At 43.1% G+C, this 16,856-nt stretch overlaps 1 protein-coding gene across 1 annotated transcript in view; it reads left to right on the top strand.

Moving 5' to 3' along the window:
* Nucleotides 1-16,856, top strand: part of LOC142365641 (tubulin-specific chaperone A-like) — a 65,656-nt gene that overhangs the window by 37,735 nt on the left and 11,065 nt on the right. Inside the window, exon 3 of the mRNA XM_075446651.1 lies at nucleotides 16,353-16,439. Coding sequence (XP_075302766.1) covers nucleotides 16,353-16,439 — 87 coding nt within the window. The remainder of the gene's footprint in view (nucleotides 1-16,352; nucleotides 16,440-16,856) is intronic.

Consider the following 16,856-nt stretch of genomic DNA (forward strand, 5'->3'; position numbering starts at 1 on the left):
ATTTTCTCCCCTTTCTCAAAAACTTCCTCCGCTGTGTCACCCCACACAATGATGTCATCAATGTACTGCAGATGTTCTGGAGCTTCACCCTTTTCCAGTGCAGTCTGGATCAGTCCATGGCAAATGGTGGGACTGTGTTTCCACCCCTGGGGCAGTCGATTCCAGGTGTACTGGATGCCCCTCCAAGTGAAAGCAAACTGTGTCCTGTGCTCTTCCACCAAAGGGCTTGAGAAGAACACATTAGCGATGTCAGTGGTGGCATACCACTTAGCTGCCTTTGACTCCAGATGATACTGAAGTTGTAGCACGTCTGGCACGGCAGCACTCAGCGTCGTTGTCACTTCATTCAAGCTGTGATAGTCTACTGTCAGTCTCCACTCTCCAGCAGATCTTCTCACTGGCCATATGGGACTGTTAAAGGGTGAGCGAGTCTTGCTGATCACTCCTTGGCTCTCCACTTGACGAATCAGCTTGTGGATGGGGATCAGGGAGTCCCAGTTTGTGTGATATTGCTGCAGGTGCACCTGTTGTTCTTCGACCCTCAGCAACCCCACAACAGAAGGATCCTCCGAGAGACCAGGCAAAATAGACAGCTGTTTAATTTCCTCCGTCTCCAAGGCAGCTATGCCGAAAGCCCACCGGTACCCTTTTGGGTCCTTGAAGTACCCTCTCCTGAGGTAGTCTATGCCAAGGATGCACGGAGCCTCGGGGCCAGTTACTATAGTGTGCCTTTCCCATTCATTTCCCGTTAGGGTCACTTCGGCCTCTAGTGCAGATAACTCTTGGGATCCCCTTGTCACTCCAGAAATGCAGATGGATTCTGACCCTTTGTAATCTGATGGTATTAGACTACACTGTGCACCAGTGTCCACTAGAGCTTTCTACTCCTGGACAGCCACTTCATCCACCCTTGGTGCCTCTTCTTCTTTCCTGTCCATTGCTGCCAATGACTTGGCATACGATGATGGTGCGCTCCATACAAAATTCCACCACATGGGTCGTGTGCACTGGACTTCATCTGGGTCTGTGGGTAACTGCGCATTGTCCAGGTCATAGTAAACCAGCTCTCGCATGGCTAATTCCCGCAGGTACTAGATACCTCTCCCCATGGTGGTCCATTTACTTGGATAACATACATCATCTTCACTGAAGGGATACCTTTTCCTCACGCCTGACAGAAGTCTCCTCCAGAGGCTGAGGGCTTGTGCCTTTTTCCCAATTGCTTTGTCAATGCCCCCTTCCCTGGCCAGGGATCCCAGCTGCTTGGCTTCCTTGCCCTCTAATTCCAAGCTACTGTCCCCGTTATCCCAGCATCGGAGCAGCCAGGTGACAATGTGCTTGCCTGGGTGGCGGCTGAAGACATTCTGCATATCTCGCAGCTCATTCAGGGACAGGGATTGGGTGACTGTCTCTGGTTCTGCCTCCTCCTCCTGTTCTGGTGATGGCCCTGGTTCATCGTGATCCCTTACTGGGTGAACTGATTTTTGTTGTGTATTTCTTCTTCTGTGTAGGGGCGACTGATACCGGCATGGGTTGGTTTTTTGGTTTAGCCACAATGCTGGTTACTGGGGTTTGAGTAGCCACAGTGCCTGTCGCCAAGGCTGGGGCAGTCGTGTCGCCTGTTGTGGGGGTTGGCGTAGCCTTGGGGGCTGGAGCAGCTGCAGTGCTTGTTCCGTGGGTTGGGAATTCCCAGGGTGGAAGCACACTTCTTCCAAATACTGTACTAGCTTGTCAGGATTCTGCACTTGTTCAGGGGTGAGTTTCAAAAACACTGGAGGTTCCCGCTCTCCTAGATACTTGCCCATGCTATCCCACACACCGTGCCACTTATAGCTATCCAGCCTCAGGGCAGATCTCTGGGCGATATTTTAACAGTTGTTTAACCCTAAACAAGACCTGAAACCCATTCAGGAGACACAGCAATAGCATGCTGGCTTGAACATCCTGAAGAAGAGAACAGCCTGAAGAAGAGAAGGCTGCGAGGGGACCTTATAAATGCCTACAAATATCTGAAGGGTGGGTGTCAGGAGGATGGGGCCAAGCTCTTTTCAGTGGTGCCCAGTGACAGGACAAGGGGTAATGGGCACAAACTGAGGCACAGGAAGTTCCGTCTGAACATGAGGAGGAACTTCTTCTCTCTGAGGGTGACGGAGCACTGGAACAGGCTGCCCAGGGAGGTTGTGGAGTCTCCTTCTCTGGAGATATTCAAGACCCGCCTGGATAAGGTCCTGTGCAGCCTGCTGTAGGTGACCCTGCTTCGACGGGGGGGTTGGACTAGATGACCCACAGAGGTCCCTTCCAACCCCTACTATTCTGTGATTCTGTGATTCTGTGAACATCCCAATGATACTCAAAATTCTCAAAAGCTGTTATGAGTAGCCTGAAGGAGAAAGGAGGAGTGAAAGAGTGGGGGAAAGTATCCCCTCGGGTTTTCCCATAGATTGGGTTCGATTGTCGGAAGGTCGCAGCCAGAGGGTAGTGGTCAACGGCTCGATGTCCAAATGGACGACAGGGACAAGTGGTGTCCCTCAGGGGTCTGTACTGGGACTGATGCTGTTTAACATTTTCATCAACGACCTAGACGGTGGGATTGAGTGCACCCTCAGCAAGTTTGCAGATGACACCAAGCTGAGTGGTGTGGTTGACACACCAGAAGGACGGGATGCCATCCAGAGGGATCTGGACAAGCTGGAGAAGTGGGCCTGTGTGAACCTCATGAGGTTCAACAAGGCCAAGTGCAAGGTCTTGCATCTGGGTCGGGGCAACCCCCGCTACCAATAAAGGCTGGGAGATGAAGGGATTGAGAGCATCCCTGCCGAGAAGGACTTGGGAGTACTGGTGGATGAAAAGCTGGACATGAGCCACCAATGTGCGCTCGCAGCCCAGAAGGCCAACTGTATCCTGGGCTGCATCACGAGAAGCGTGGCCAGCAGGTCGAGGGAGGTGATTCTGCCCCTCTACTCCGCTCTCGTGAGACCCCACCTGGAGTACTGCGTCCAGCTCTGGAGCCCCCAGCACAAGAAGGACATGGACCTGTTGGAGCGGCTCCAGAGGAGGGCGACAAAGATGATCCGAGGGCTGGAGCACCTCTCCTGTGAGGAAAGGCTGAGAGAGTTGGGGCTGTTCAGCCTGGAGAAGAGAAGGCTCCGGGGTGACCTTATAGCAGCCTTTCCATACCTGAAGGGGGCCTGTAGGAAAGATGGGGAAAATCTTTTTAGCAAGACCTGTTGTGATAGGACAAGGAGTAATGGCTTTAAACTAAGGGAGGGTAGATTTAGACTGGATATACAGAAGAAATTTTTTACAGTGAGCATGGCGAAACACTGGAACAGGTTGTCCAGAGAGGTAGTGGAGGCCCCATCCCTGGAAACATTCAAGGCCAGGTTGGACAGGGCTCTGAGCAACCTGGTCTAGTTAAAGATATCCCTGCTCACTGCAGGGGGGTTGGGCTAGATGACCGCTAAATGTCCCTTCCAACCCAAAGCATTCTATGATTTATAAATACCAAGAGATAGCATCTGAGGTACAGAAATGACCACAATGCTGCTTACAAATACAAGGCTAACCTCATGCCCAGTGATGTTATTACATCCTAAGTCGATGTTACACAGTGCAGCAAAATCATAAGCCTGATTCTATTCCCAGAAGTGATGAACAGCATCGCAGGGAATACATACTGCAAGTAAGGATTTACATACCACAGTGTCCTGGGTTTGGCCAGGACAGGGTTAATTTTCACTGGAATCCAGGAAGGGACTCAGCCGGGCGGGCTGACCCAACCTGGCCAAACAGACCATGGTATTCCATACCATGTGTCGTCATGCTTGGTTCCGGCTGGGGGGGGAGCTGGGCGGCGGGAACTCACTCGCGGCTGGGGAGCATGCGGCGGCGGTCGGGGAGAGCAGCTCTCTGTGTTCTGCTGTTTTGTTTTGTGTATTCTCCTTATCTGTATCGTTGTTGTTACTGTTCCCTTTGTTTGCTGTTCTCTTAAACTGCCCTTATCCCGACCCACGAGTTTTTGCCTGTTTCTTTCCATTCTCCTCCGCACCCCAGCTGGGGGGGGAGGGGCGGCCGCGTGGCGCTTTTGTTGCCGGCCGCAGCCAAACTATAACACACAGCCGTGTGACCAAAGAAAGCAACATTTTGACCAGCAGCTGTTTAACTAATATAATTTATGCGTATAAGAAATTGTAACACGGTTATTTTATCATGTTCCAGTCAGCCCTGCCATTATCCCAACCCTTTGTGCACCACGCTGCACCCCCCCCCCCCAGTGCGCTGGGGAGGAGAATGGGAAGAATAAGGCAAAACTCGTGGGTTGAGATAAGGACAGTTTAACAGAACAGCAAAGGAAGTGAACAGTAACAACAACAATACTGATAAGAAGAATATGCAAAAACAAGGGAATACACAGGGCCATTCTCTCATGCTGGATGCCCAGCCATGTTCCAGAGCAGCGCTTAACCTCCTCCCGGCCAGCTCCCCCACTCAAAACCCAGCATGTTGTTACATGGTATCGAATACCCTGTTTGTTTGGCTAGTTTGGGTCAGCCAGCCTGGCTGTGTCCCCTCCTGGCTTCTTGTGAAAATTAACCCAGGACACCGGCCTTAACTTTACTCCTGAATTCTCTACCACCTCGCCCTGAGTGGTGCGGGGGCATGGGGAATGGGAGTTTCGGTCAGTTCATCACACATTCTTTCTGCTGCTCCTTCCTCCTCACACTGTTCCCCTTCTCCAGCATGGGGTCCCACTCACGGGAGACAGTTCTCCACAAACTTCTCCAACGTGAGTCCTTCTCACAGGCTGCAGTTCTTTATGAACTGCTCCAGCATGGGTTCTTTCCACGGGGTGCAGTCCTTCAGGAACAGACTGCTCCAGCATGGATCCCCTGTAGGTTCACAAGTCCTGCCAGCAAACCTGCTCCAGTGTTTTCCCCTCTATTCACTGATGCACAGGTCCTGGCAGGAGCCTGCTCCAGTGCAGGCTTCCCACAGGGTCACAGCCTCATTCGGGAGCATCCACCTCCTCTGACTTGGGGTCCTCCACCAGCTGCAGGCGGATATCTGCTCTTCCGTGGACCTCCACGGGCTGCAGGGGGGGACAGCCTGCCTCACCATGGTCTTCATCATGGGCTGCAGGGGAATCTGTGCTCTGGTGCCTGGAGCACCTCCTCCCCCTCCTTCTTCGCTGACTTTGGTGGCTGTAGAGTTGTTTCTCTCACATAGTCTCACTCCTCTCTCCCACTGCAAAATGCCATTACGCAGTTTTTTCCCCCCCTTCTTAAATGTTATCAGAGAGGCGCTACCACTGTCACTAATTGGCTTGGCCAGCAGACTGCCCATCTTGGAGCCAGCTGGCACTTACTCTGTCAGACATACGGGAAGCTTCTGGCATCTTCTCACAGAAGCCACCCCTGTAGCCCCCCCGCTACCAAAACCTTGCCATGCAAACCCAGTACAAGACTAAACAAAACCCAATATAAAAATAAAGGAAAACAAGCTAGGAGAAAGCCCCTTTAGAACAAACTAAAACAACTTTTTAAATAAGTTCAGATTTCAGTTCATGTGTGCATGTCCTGCCTTGTTTTCATTATGCCATAAGAAAGAAATACAAATTAAAAAATTGTATACAAGTAAAGAATTGTATTTATTGAGCTCAGCTATGTTCTGCCTCACCACAGACTGACTCCGAAATCCTATAGAAATAGTATTTCTGAAGATCTGCTGGTGCTAACAAGAAATAATGAATGCAATTCCTATTTTTAGTGTCCCCCATTCATCAGATTATTTGACTGCACTGTGGTATTTCCACAGTGACCTGGGAAGATATCAAAGTCAAAAACAGTGGAGGCCGGGAACTCCTGCTGTGAAATGAAATGTTACACACCTACTTGAAGATATTTTCAGAGACCAATGACAAAAGCCTTCAAAGAGAGTAGTCTTGATTCATTCAGAAATTGCCTGATCCACTTTGAAAGCAATCAGTTCCTTCAATGACATCTTCACTTATTGTTCTTTTAGAGCACTTTGCATTCTGAAAGTTGTTAATGTTTTAGGTTATAAAGAACTTGGAGCCTCAGAAAGAATGTGCACACTTCATAAGATCAAATTTCTTACACTAAAGAAAATTTTATAATAGCAGGAGAGCTTGCTCAAAAAACCATTTTGGATAAAGTTAATATTTTGAGAATTTCTTCAGGAAAAATATCTGTAGTTACACATTTTAAGAATTGCTTTTAGTTAATAATTCCTAATCTGAATAGCTTTATTTAAAAATATGGTTATAGACTTTATTTCAGTAATAAAAAATAGCATTTGGGGGATGGGAATGAATTCAATCATTTGAGAGTAGGAGAATAATTTTAACTTATTTTAGCTGAGGTATCAGCTAAATCAGATATGTATATACAAATCAATCCAGAGTTGAGGGAGGGATGCTTAAAAGCACTACTTACCTTTTAATGTACTACTATTCTCATTTAGCTTTCTAGTTACAACTCTGCAGTAGAACATATGATTTAACAGTACAGAAGTGTCTAAGGAAAAAATTACTTTAAAATTAATAATGCCATTCCTAAAGCATATGTAGACTTTAGGGTGTGTCTGGTCTGTAAGTCCCTTTGTAGAACAACAGTTAGGGTTTGACTGAATATTTTTCTCCTAACTCCTTATACAGTTGGGCACCTTGTGGTTCCTGTGAACTCAAGTGATCTCTAGCTGAGGCAGTGACCAACTAGGGTAGTTGGCAGTTTTCAGATACTAGCTTTCACTTGCACTGTCCAGACAGACTAATTTAATGAGGATCAGATTCATTGTCTGAGAAACAAAAGGGACAGTTTGCTCACAGTGCTGGTATACTCTGACCAAGAATATAACTTGAAGACCCTGTATATTACCATTGTCCTGGGTGCATGCTGTATTTGTATTACTTTCTGTGTCTCAACTAATATACTTCAGGTGAATCCAAGCTGGGTGAAATCTACTTGTGGTAGGTAGTATATCCCAGGGAAAGACTTGCTAGCATTATGGGGCAAGGAAGCCCTTCCTTTCCTGTCACTTACAGCTTATTTAGAAAAACAAAAATAGAAACCCCCACAAAAAGAGAAACCCCCATACCAACAAACAAAAAACAAATGAAAACAACAAACAACCCCCCCAACCCCACCCACAACAAAAACCCCCAGTCACAACAAAACCCCCCAAACCAAAAAAACCACACTCTATCTGTTTTTTGTCTACAAAAGGCAGATGAGAAATTTAGAATTTAGGGGAAAGCTTATAAAACTTTAGTGGCAGAAAAATCATAATAAATGAAGAGCAGTATTTGGGGGAAAATACTATGAAAGAAAACATTTTCATAAATTTTATATCTCAAAATCACTCTTATCTTCAACCACAAGACTTTTAGGAAAAAGAGTTATTAAGTATTTTAATAAGATTGAAAACAATTTGAATGAAAACAACTGTTCTATGCACAACAGATTTGTAGAAGTTAGAAAAAAAGTATTAAAAGACTTTTGATGTTTTATATCAGGTGTAAATTCTGCATATAGTTTCAGTAGAGGGTCATGAAGACTCCTGACTGGTAGCAGCAAATAATGCAGTTGTACCTCTGTGTGGATTTTTTTTGTAATGAAGCCTTAGTTTCCACACAGTTGTAATGATTCTCGATATATGAAGACTTTGCATAGGCTTCGTGACACTTTATCCATAATAGAAAGTTTTCACTGTAGTTGCTCATGGATGCAGACTAATGGTAGGAACCAGCAGTTTTCTGTATTTCTGTGTTTGTTGATTTGTCCCTTACATAAATAACATTTCCTTTCCCTTCTCATGCTTTTATCTTGAGGCTTGTGAGTGTGGGAAGAGCCTGAGGTATCTACTCCTTATTTCCTCTCAGTAGGATTGTAGATCTACTCTGGAGTTTTTGTTACCTGTCAGTATTTTTACTGATAAATGATATTTTCTTTATAGTTATCCTACAGTTCCAAATGATTTCTTGTGTAATGTCATTTCCAGGTTAATTAAAAATCCAATGGACTTAACATAGAATTTAATATCTGCATGCCAAAGAGTAAAAACAGTCTTGCTAATACACAGTTTTTCTCCAAGTATTAGTGAAAATAGCAATATTTCTTTCGCTTTGTTGAGTGGGAGGTAGAATATTTCCTGAAACAGCTGAAAGGAAATACATTTGGAAACAATTTATATTGTTTTGGAAAATTATTGTTGAATATGAGAATGAGCTGCTAATCTTGTTACTGAAGGAGTTCTAACTGAAAGGAATGTTACAATATTCTGTAACTTATTAATTTCTAAATGTCTATTTAGCATCAAAGAAATGCTTCAGTTAGCTCATGTCTGGCTGAGATGGAGTTAATTTTCCCTATAGCAGCCCTCAAGTGCTGTGCTTTGTTTTGGTAGCTAGAAAGGTGTTGATAATACACCAGTGTTTTGGCTACTGCTGAGCAGTGCTGGCACAGCATCAAGGCTGTCTCTACAACATTCCTCCCTCACCAGTAGGCTGGGGGTGGGCAAGATCTTGGGAGGAGACATAGCCAGGACAGCTGACCCAAACTGACCAAAGGGATATTCCATAGCATATGACCTCATGCTCAGCAATAAAAGCTAAGAGAAAGGAGGAGGAAGTGGAGGCATTCATTATTATGGCATTTGTCTTTTCCCATACTGAAGCCTTACTTCCTGGGAAGTGGCTGGACGTCACCTGATGATGGGAAGTAGAGAATAAATCTTTTGTTTTTCTTTGCTTCCACACACAGCCTTTTTTTTTGCTTTTATTAAACTGCCTTTAACTTGACTCATGAGTTTTTTCCATCTTATTTTCTCCCCTCCTGTCCTGCTGAGGAAGGGACTGATAGATCACCTTGGTGGACACCTGGCATCCAGCCAAGGTCAACCCACCACAGCTAGTTGGCTTTATAAGTTTTCAACTCTTTCTACCCCCCACCCTATTGGTTCAAACAAAGTTTCAGTCTTCTCACCAGTGAAGTACAGTAAGATTGGATGAAACATACAGTTTCACTGCAGTCTGATAATTTACATAAGTTGGGGTTTTTTATAAGAATATATGACCTTTGCTTAATAATCTGACCTCTGTAGCTCTAGCTGCTTAGGTAAAGAGGCAGTGGAAATGCTAATGAAGGGTCTAATGCTCCCCGTTATGTATTTGTACAGTATCCTTAACAAGCACAATTTGTTTCCTTAAAAGCTAGCAACTTGGAATTCTCTGTACTAAATACAGAATAACATTCCTAACATACAGGTGATATTAAAAATCATAGTATCATAGAATGCTTTGGGCTGGAAGGGACCTTTAGCGGTCATCTAGCCCAACCCCCCTGCAGTGAGCAGGGATATCTTCAACTAGACCAGGTTGCTCAGAGCCCCGTCCAACCTGGCCTTGAATGTTTCCAGGGATGGGGACACCACTACCTCTCTGGACAACCTGTTCCAGTGTTTCACCAAACTCATTGTAAAAAATTTCTTCCGTATATCCAGTCTAAATCTACCCTCCCTTAGTTTAAAGCCATTACTCCTTGTCCTATCACAACAGGCCTTGCTAAAAAGATTTTCCCCATCTTTCCTACAGGCCCCCTTCAGGTATGGAAAGGCTGCTATAAGGTCACCCCGGAGCCTTCTCTTCTCCAGGCTGAACAGCCCCAACTCTCTCAGCCTTTCCTCACAGGAGAGGTGCTCCAGCCCTCGGATCATCTTTGTCGCCCTCCTCTGGAGCCGCTCCAACAGGTCCATGTCCTTCTTGTGCTGGGGGCTCCAGAGCTGGACGCAGTACTCCAGGTGGGGTCTCACGAGAGCGGAGTAGAGGGGCAGAATCACCTCCCTCGACCTGCTGGCCACGCTTCTCGTGATGCAGCCCAGGATACAGTTGGCCTTCTGGGCTGCGAGCGCACATTGGTGGCTCATGTCCAGCTTTTCATCCACCAGTACTCCCAAGTCCTTCTCGGCAGGGCTGCTCTCAATCCCTTCATCCCCCAGCCTGTATTGGTAGCGGGGGTTGCCCCGACCCAGATGCAAGACCTTGCACTTGGCCTTGTTGAACCTCATGAGGTTCACACAGGCCCACTTCTCGAGCTTGTCCAGATCCCTCTGGATGGCATCCCGTCCTTCTGGTGTGTCAACCACACCACTCAGCTTGGTGTCATCTGCAAACTTGCTGAGGGTGCACTCGATCTCGCTAAGTCATTGATGAAAATGTTAAACAGCACCAGTCCCAGTACGGACCCCTGAGGGACACCACTTGTCCCTGTCGTCCATTTGGACATCGAGCCGTTGACCACTACCCTCTGGCTGCAACTTTCCAACCAATTCCTTAGCCACCGAACAGTCCACCCATCAAATCCATGTCTCCCCTATTTAGAGAGAAGGATGTTGTGGGGGACTGTGTCGAAGGCTTTACAGAAGTCCAGATAGGTCACATCCATAGTTCTTCCCTTGTCCACTGATGCAGTCACACCACCATAGAAAGCCACTAGATTGGTCAGGCAGGACTTGCCCTTGGTGAAGCCATGCTTCCTGTCTCCAGTCACCTCCTTGTCCTCCATGTGCCTTAGCAGAACTTCTAGGAGGATCTGCTCCATGATCTTCCCAGGCACAGAAGTGAGGCTGACAGGTCGGTAATTCCCAGGGTCCTCCTTTCTACCCTTTTTAAAAATGGGCACAATGTTTCCCTTCTTCCAGTCGCCAGGCACTTCGCCTGACTGCCATGACCTTTCAAATATCATGGAGAGTGGCTTGGCAACTACATCAGCCAATTCCTTCATGACTCTGGAATGCATCTCATCAGGTCTCAGAAAATGCTTTCAGACTTTGGTTTTATTCCCTAATGTGCTTTCTGAAAGAGATAAAATGATGAAAAATCATTACTGTGGTCTTTCTTTTTCCCTTCTGTTTTCCAGAGACTGTTTTCCTTTTTATCTAGTCATGTGTAAATACCTTTTAGATTCCAGATTTTATACTGAAGATTAAAAGCATTTGTGCAATATTTGGAATAAGTTAGTATGGCACCATTCCTATGGTAGAAAAGACTTGCCACCAAGATGGGACATGATTCATTTCTTCTGTAGTTGGGCTCACTTTTCCTCTGCTTTAGAGGGAAGAAAACAATCTAGACTTGACTTTTTTGCCTTCTGTCTATCTCGGGAACTTCCCATGTCTGTTCTGCTTCCAATTTTAGCACAAATATTTCCCCAGGTATTTTGCCTCCACAAAAGAGATTCCTCCCAAACCTTTTAGCTTATTCTAAAACATCTGCTAACCAGCCTGCTACCTTTTAGCAAAGCATGTGTTCAGAATATATATGCTACCCTAACAAGCAAACAAAAACCACCACCAACAACAAAACCCAACCCTCTAAACCTCTCCCCCAGGCTTAACCTCAGCAGAGAGAAAATTCAGTTATTTGTTCTAACAAGGTTGAGCCATTCTTGTTGGGAAAGCAAGTCTGTCTTTTGCTAGTGTTTTCTTCATACTACTCCCAAAGAAACTTCTTCATTCAGATGTTTACCTCCTCTCACCTGTTTACAGGGTGGGGCTTTATACTTGCATCAGCGTGGATCTGTTCAGGTAGAATTTTGAGTTACTGGGAGGAAATGTGCTGCCTGCTGATTAAATAACAACTTTCTGTAATACATAATTCCATGTTCATCCTCTAAATTAATTTTAAAGGAGCAGTATCTGTAATTTATGATACAGAGTACTTTTAATTAAAAACTTTTTCAGTGGAGGACATGGAGTTTTGCTTCTGTCCACTGAACAGTATCTTCATTTTTTAGCTTCAGGTCATGTGGTGTTCTCTCTCCATCCCCCACTGCTGGCAATAAAGAAAACCTTACAGTTGTACACTAGTGGAAAACAGCCAGCAACAAGCTGTTTTCCAAAAAGACCAAAGGAACCTTTCTGCCTTTTATGTCCTAAAGTAATCTGCTTTAAAAGAAACAGGATTGGCCCTCATCTGAGAGGAGCTGCAGAGAAAGCTTATTTGAAATACTGAGGCATTTAGACCTAGAGTGTTTTCTTCTCCTCCAGCTTTTTTGCTACAAATAGTAGTTAGTTTGGGGTTGATACATGGCCGTTTCAGTGCCTGAAATGCCCAAGCACTGTAGAAACAAAACAATGTTCTCCAGTTCTTTACTGCATGCTTTTGTTTGTGGTCCTTCAGAAGTGTTTTGATCAAATGTATTTGGCAAAGATCTCACAACAGACTGCAGTGTGTTCTTGTATCCTATATTTATGGATAGCTCAAGCTTTCTTTTGGGCCTGCTATGTAAAAATAAAACAAGTTGCTTCAAAGGAAGTAGAACTAATAAAACTTGGTTTCCTACAGTTTTTGTGTGTGTTTGAGGTTTTTTTTTTCCCTCTATATTCCCCTTAATGCTGTATCTCCTGTAAGCTCCTGCCTTCCCTATACCCAACTTTCTCCTACATCACCTATGCTGTCCTACTTCCTGTGCCCCCTTGCCACCATCCTGGCCCAGCACTTTATGCCTTTATATTCCCTGATTACCAGTGAGGTGAGAAGTAATACCATGCTGTGGATTTAAGTTACAAATATGTTGATTAGCCAACCAGTAGCCTTAGCATCACTGTTTACTTTGTGCTATGGTCTTTTCCTTAGTAGGATTTTGGAACCATTAGTGTTCATGATACTTAGAAATGTCCTTTTTTCCTTTTGGATCTCTGTCCTTCCATCAGGTATGGCTGTAACTGGTCAGTGGATTCCAAGTGTTTTACAAACTTTCTGATGAAAAGTAGTTCAAACAAGTAGCACTTTTCTTATCAAACTGAATTATTTGCATGCTTTTTCTTTTCTTCTGTACTGTCTTTGAGTAGATCCATACTGTTATGATTATCTGATTTCAGTTGTGCAACAAAGGGCAAGTGATTATGAAGCGGTATTTAAAAGCATGAATATATATTTGTGTGTGTGTATATAATTCATATATGTATGACTCATTCACATTTCTAATTTTTCTTAGCCTTTTTCTTAGCCTATCTTTTGTTTTTAGAACACCATTCCTGTCATATAAAACAATATTGTCACCATACCCTGTGACCCAGTAGTTTATCCTTCTTAAGATGAAGGAATGACAGAGCATCCTATGGAGGTTTTCTTGTTGTTTTTAAATTATTTGTGGGTCTGCACATCTCTAAATCTCTTGTTAAGTTGTGGGTCAGCTGAAAAAAAAAAAACAAACCCAAAAAAAGACCAGAAACAAAAAAACCACCAAACTCTGCTTCCATCTTTTTGAAGCTGATAAAACTGTTGTCCCCATTATACAATACATGTCAATTAGGCTGAGCAAAATTGCTTCCTGTTGCAGAATACTTGGTATCAACACTCATAAGCAATATTTGTTTGTATTCTTAAAGTATCAAAAATTCAATTTAGTATAAGTGCTTGGGTGAGCCAAAAAATAGAGAATCTGCCTCATCTGAGCAGCTCTGATCTGCCTAGATAAGTTGAAATACTGGCTTTGAACTTTTATTGTGGGACCTGCTAAAATCAAAGCTTATGTTTAAAGCCTCAGGCATTACCTCCTCAGCTGTTTCTCATAATCATGTTTGGCCTTTGTGCTTATTTTAAATGTGTAAAATAGTTGTCTGATTTTTGTTATGGTGCCCTTCCACTTAAGCAACTGGTAGGTGGATCTGTGTATTTGCATCTTTGGCTTTTCTGTTTCCAGTTCTGCTTTATCTGTCACTGCAATCTGGAATTTATGGAAAACAGGTTGAAGGCTATTGATAGTGCATTATGCACACTAGTTCTTTGATATATGAACCAATTTACAAAAAATCCACATCATGTTTAGTAAATAGGCTATATACACCCCAACAGTTAGAGAGCTCCGTCACATCTGAGAAGACTGCTTTCTTTTGAAAGATGCCAGACATCTGCTCCCTTAGTAGAAATACCTTCAGTCCTGAAAGACAACTGATCAGAACTGTGGCTCTTTGAAGAGACTTGTTTAACTGGATTTTTCAGTACACTTAAAGGAATAGGGACGTCATCCTCACTAGTCACAGTAGCTCTTCTGGTCCTATGTGCACTTATTGACAACAAATTCAATTTTCTTCTTTCTCTACATACTTTTATTGCTTTTGTCTTAATACTTTATTTAGATGCACTTCAGTTACTCCAGTTTTTTAATACTTATATTTGGCGTTGTAATTCACAGAAACCTTGCATATATTTATGGCTCTTTGCAAAGTTAGATCAGTTTCATGTAATAACTTCCTCTGTGACCTGCTTATAATTTAAACTCTTAAGAATTTAGTCAGAAAGTTTCTAGACTGTGTTGGGGGAGGGGAGAGGGCTGCTGTTTAAATTTTGATAGAATTTGGAAAGCAAACACTTTTTAAAAATTCCAGTCCTAAAGCTTATCTACTTATTTGAGCTTTTGACTTTGCTTTATTATATACATTTTTAACAGTAAACAGTCCATCTGGGATTATCTTGGAAAAAAGAGTTTTATGTAGAAGTTATCAAAAGTTTATATAGATAGTTCAGTAATCAACTAGTAATATTGGTTCCGCAAAATTCCTGTTCCAATCTCCAAATGTTTGCACCTACTGAATGTAGTTATAGTATTTATCTTCCTTCAGTTTTTTGTTTATTATTGCATAACTGCAGGCAAATGTAAATAAAAGTCAGGTACCCCTTTGGATCTCAGTCAAATTCTATTTTGAACACAGTGGTTAGGGTAGTTTTGTTCTTTTCTTATAGCAGTCAGGACTACAGCTTATATGCCTTCCCAGATCACTTATTGAGTGGCATATATCAAATAAGTTACTACTTTCTATATCATCCACCAGCTTTACAACACACAACTATTTATCAATACTGGCCCAAGAAAGTCATTACTGGATATTCTCACTCCTGTAGGTATTCTTTGTAGAACAAAGTTGTAGTACATAAAGCAGAAGGCATCATCTCATGGCATATCTCATTCTACAGAAGTTCTAAAAACCTTTATTCATTCACTGCTGAAAGTGTAACATTGCAGACTGACTAGTCTTATTTTTAATACCATCCAATATTGAATGCTTAAAAGAAAGTGATAATACTGATGAGAACTAGAACTTGGGGGTGCTTAACTTTTTTTAAACATTTTTCACCCATCTTTCCTTCATCAAAGTAGACAGGTTTTGCCCTAGATTCTCTGAAAGGAAATTAGAAACAAAGTTTTTAAACCCTTTCTCTCAAAAATGACTTCAACTAAGAACGTAAGCGTATGACACTTAAGAATTATGATAATGTTGTGCTACAAAAGGCCTTCCTGTATGCATAAATACATTCTTAGCCATAGCTTGTCTTCCCTTTTGTGATGACAGTGTTCCCTTCAGTACAGCAGCATTAATACTGAAAGAACACAACATAGGAATGACAGAACGAAGTAAGCCATTTAAAGTCAAAGCCTTCTGTTGCAGGTTATCATGAATGCAGAAGAGGTTTCATACTTAAATATCTAACCTATTTTCATTTCTAAATAGATTTAACATTATTGAACAACTCTGCACACCTTTACTTCTCAGTGGTTGGATTTCAGATCCAGAAATGTTCCACGAAATAAACGTTCCCTTGTATAAATTGAGTTTTTCTGTAGGAGGAGGCAAGATGTTCAGATTTGGTGGAGTGCCAGTTTAGTAATTTTGTTCAAAGTGCATGGTGAGAATAATCTTTCTTCTAAAATGAAGCACAAGGATAACTAATAACTTTTTATGCATAATAAGCATCAAAAATATGAGCCTGCTGGTCTTTGCTTTTAATTTTTCGTTACCTTTCTCTTTCAGTCAGAGCTTCCTGCAGTGTGCACACAATGTGATCAATCACTCAATAACTTTTTTCATGCAGTAATTATCTCTATGTGGTGTTATCTGAACACTGTTTTTCTTTATTACCCAAAAGATGCAGGAGATATTTATATAACCAGCTGATCCTATTTTGGATGAAGCTGCTTCATGACAGCATGAGAAAGTTTGTTTTAAATAGCCTTTTTAACAAATGCTGTGTAGAAAGCTTACCAGGCAGTACCTTTTTCTAAGGAAAAAAAAATCTAAATACTCTTTTGCACTTAATACTTTATATTTAATTAAGCACAAAGTAAATGGAAGTGGCCTGTAAATTAACAGACTTTTAAGTAATTATGCTAAGTGTGTCTTTTAATAAAAAATCCTATTCAGAAAATTGGTACCACTGTTCTGAAGTTCCTAGATGATGACTGGACTACTGATTTTTCAGAGCAAAGGCTTATCTTAAAAAAACAGTGTTCCTATCTGGGATACAGTCTCATTTCATTGGCTTCTAATTTTCACAGATTGAGATCTTACAAGAGTCACGAATTATGATTCCAGACTGCCAGCGCAGATTAGAAGTTGCACATGCAGATCTTACTCAACTACTAGTAAGTATAGCACCAAAATCCACTGATCAAGAAATGTTGCTGTTCCTTGATGAACTTGGATAAACATGCTTGTCTGTAGTGCAATTGCAGCATATTAGAACTGGATTGAATATGTGGGTAGTTAAGGCTTGGCGGTCTGAAGATGTCGCGCTGTACGGAAAGGTAGTGTCCCCCCCCCGTCCTAATAGCCAATAGCGTTTAACCCGTGAAGTAAGCAGACGGAAGTGATGCTGTAAACCTAGGCTATATAACGCTGTGTTATTTATCAATAAACACCATTTGCCGTCCACCACATTGGTGTCTGCGTGCTGATGACCCGAGCGGCCGAGGGGTGGGTCGCCGAGCCGTCCCTGAACCAGGTCGCCACACCAACGAAGGCGACAAGTGGTGCCGAAACCCGGGAAAGACTCGCCTGGA

This window comes from Opisthocomus hoazin, chromosome W (genome assembly GCF_030867145.1).
Source record: "Opisthocomus hoazin isolate bOpiHoa1 chromosome W, bOpiHoa1.hap1, whole genome shotgun sequence".
Classification (NCBI taxonomy): Eukaryota; Metazoa; Chordata; class Aves; order Opisthocomiformes; family Opisthocomidae; genus Opisthocomus; species Opisthocomus hoazin.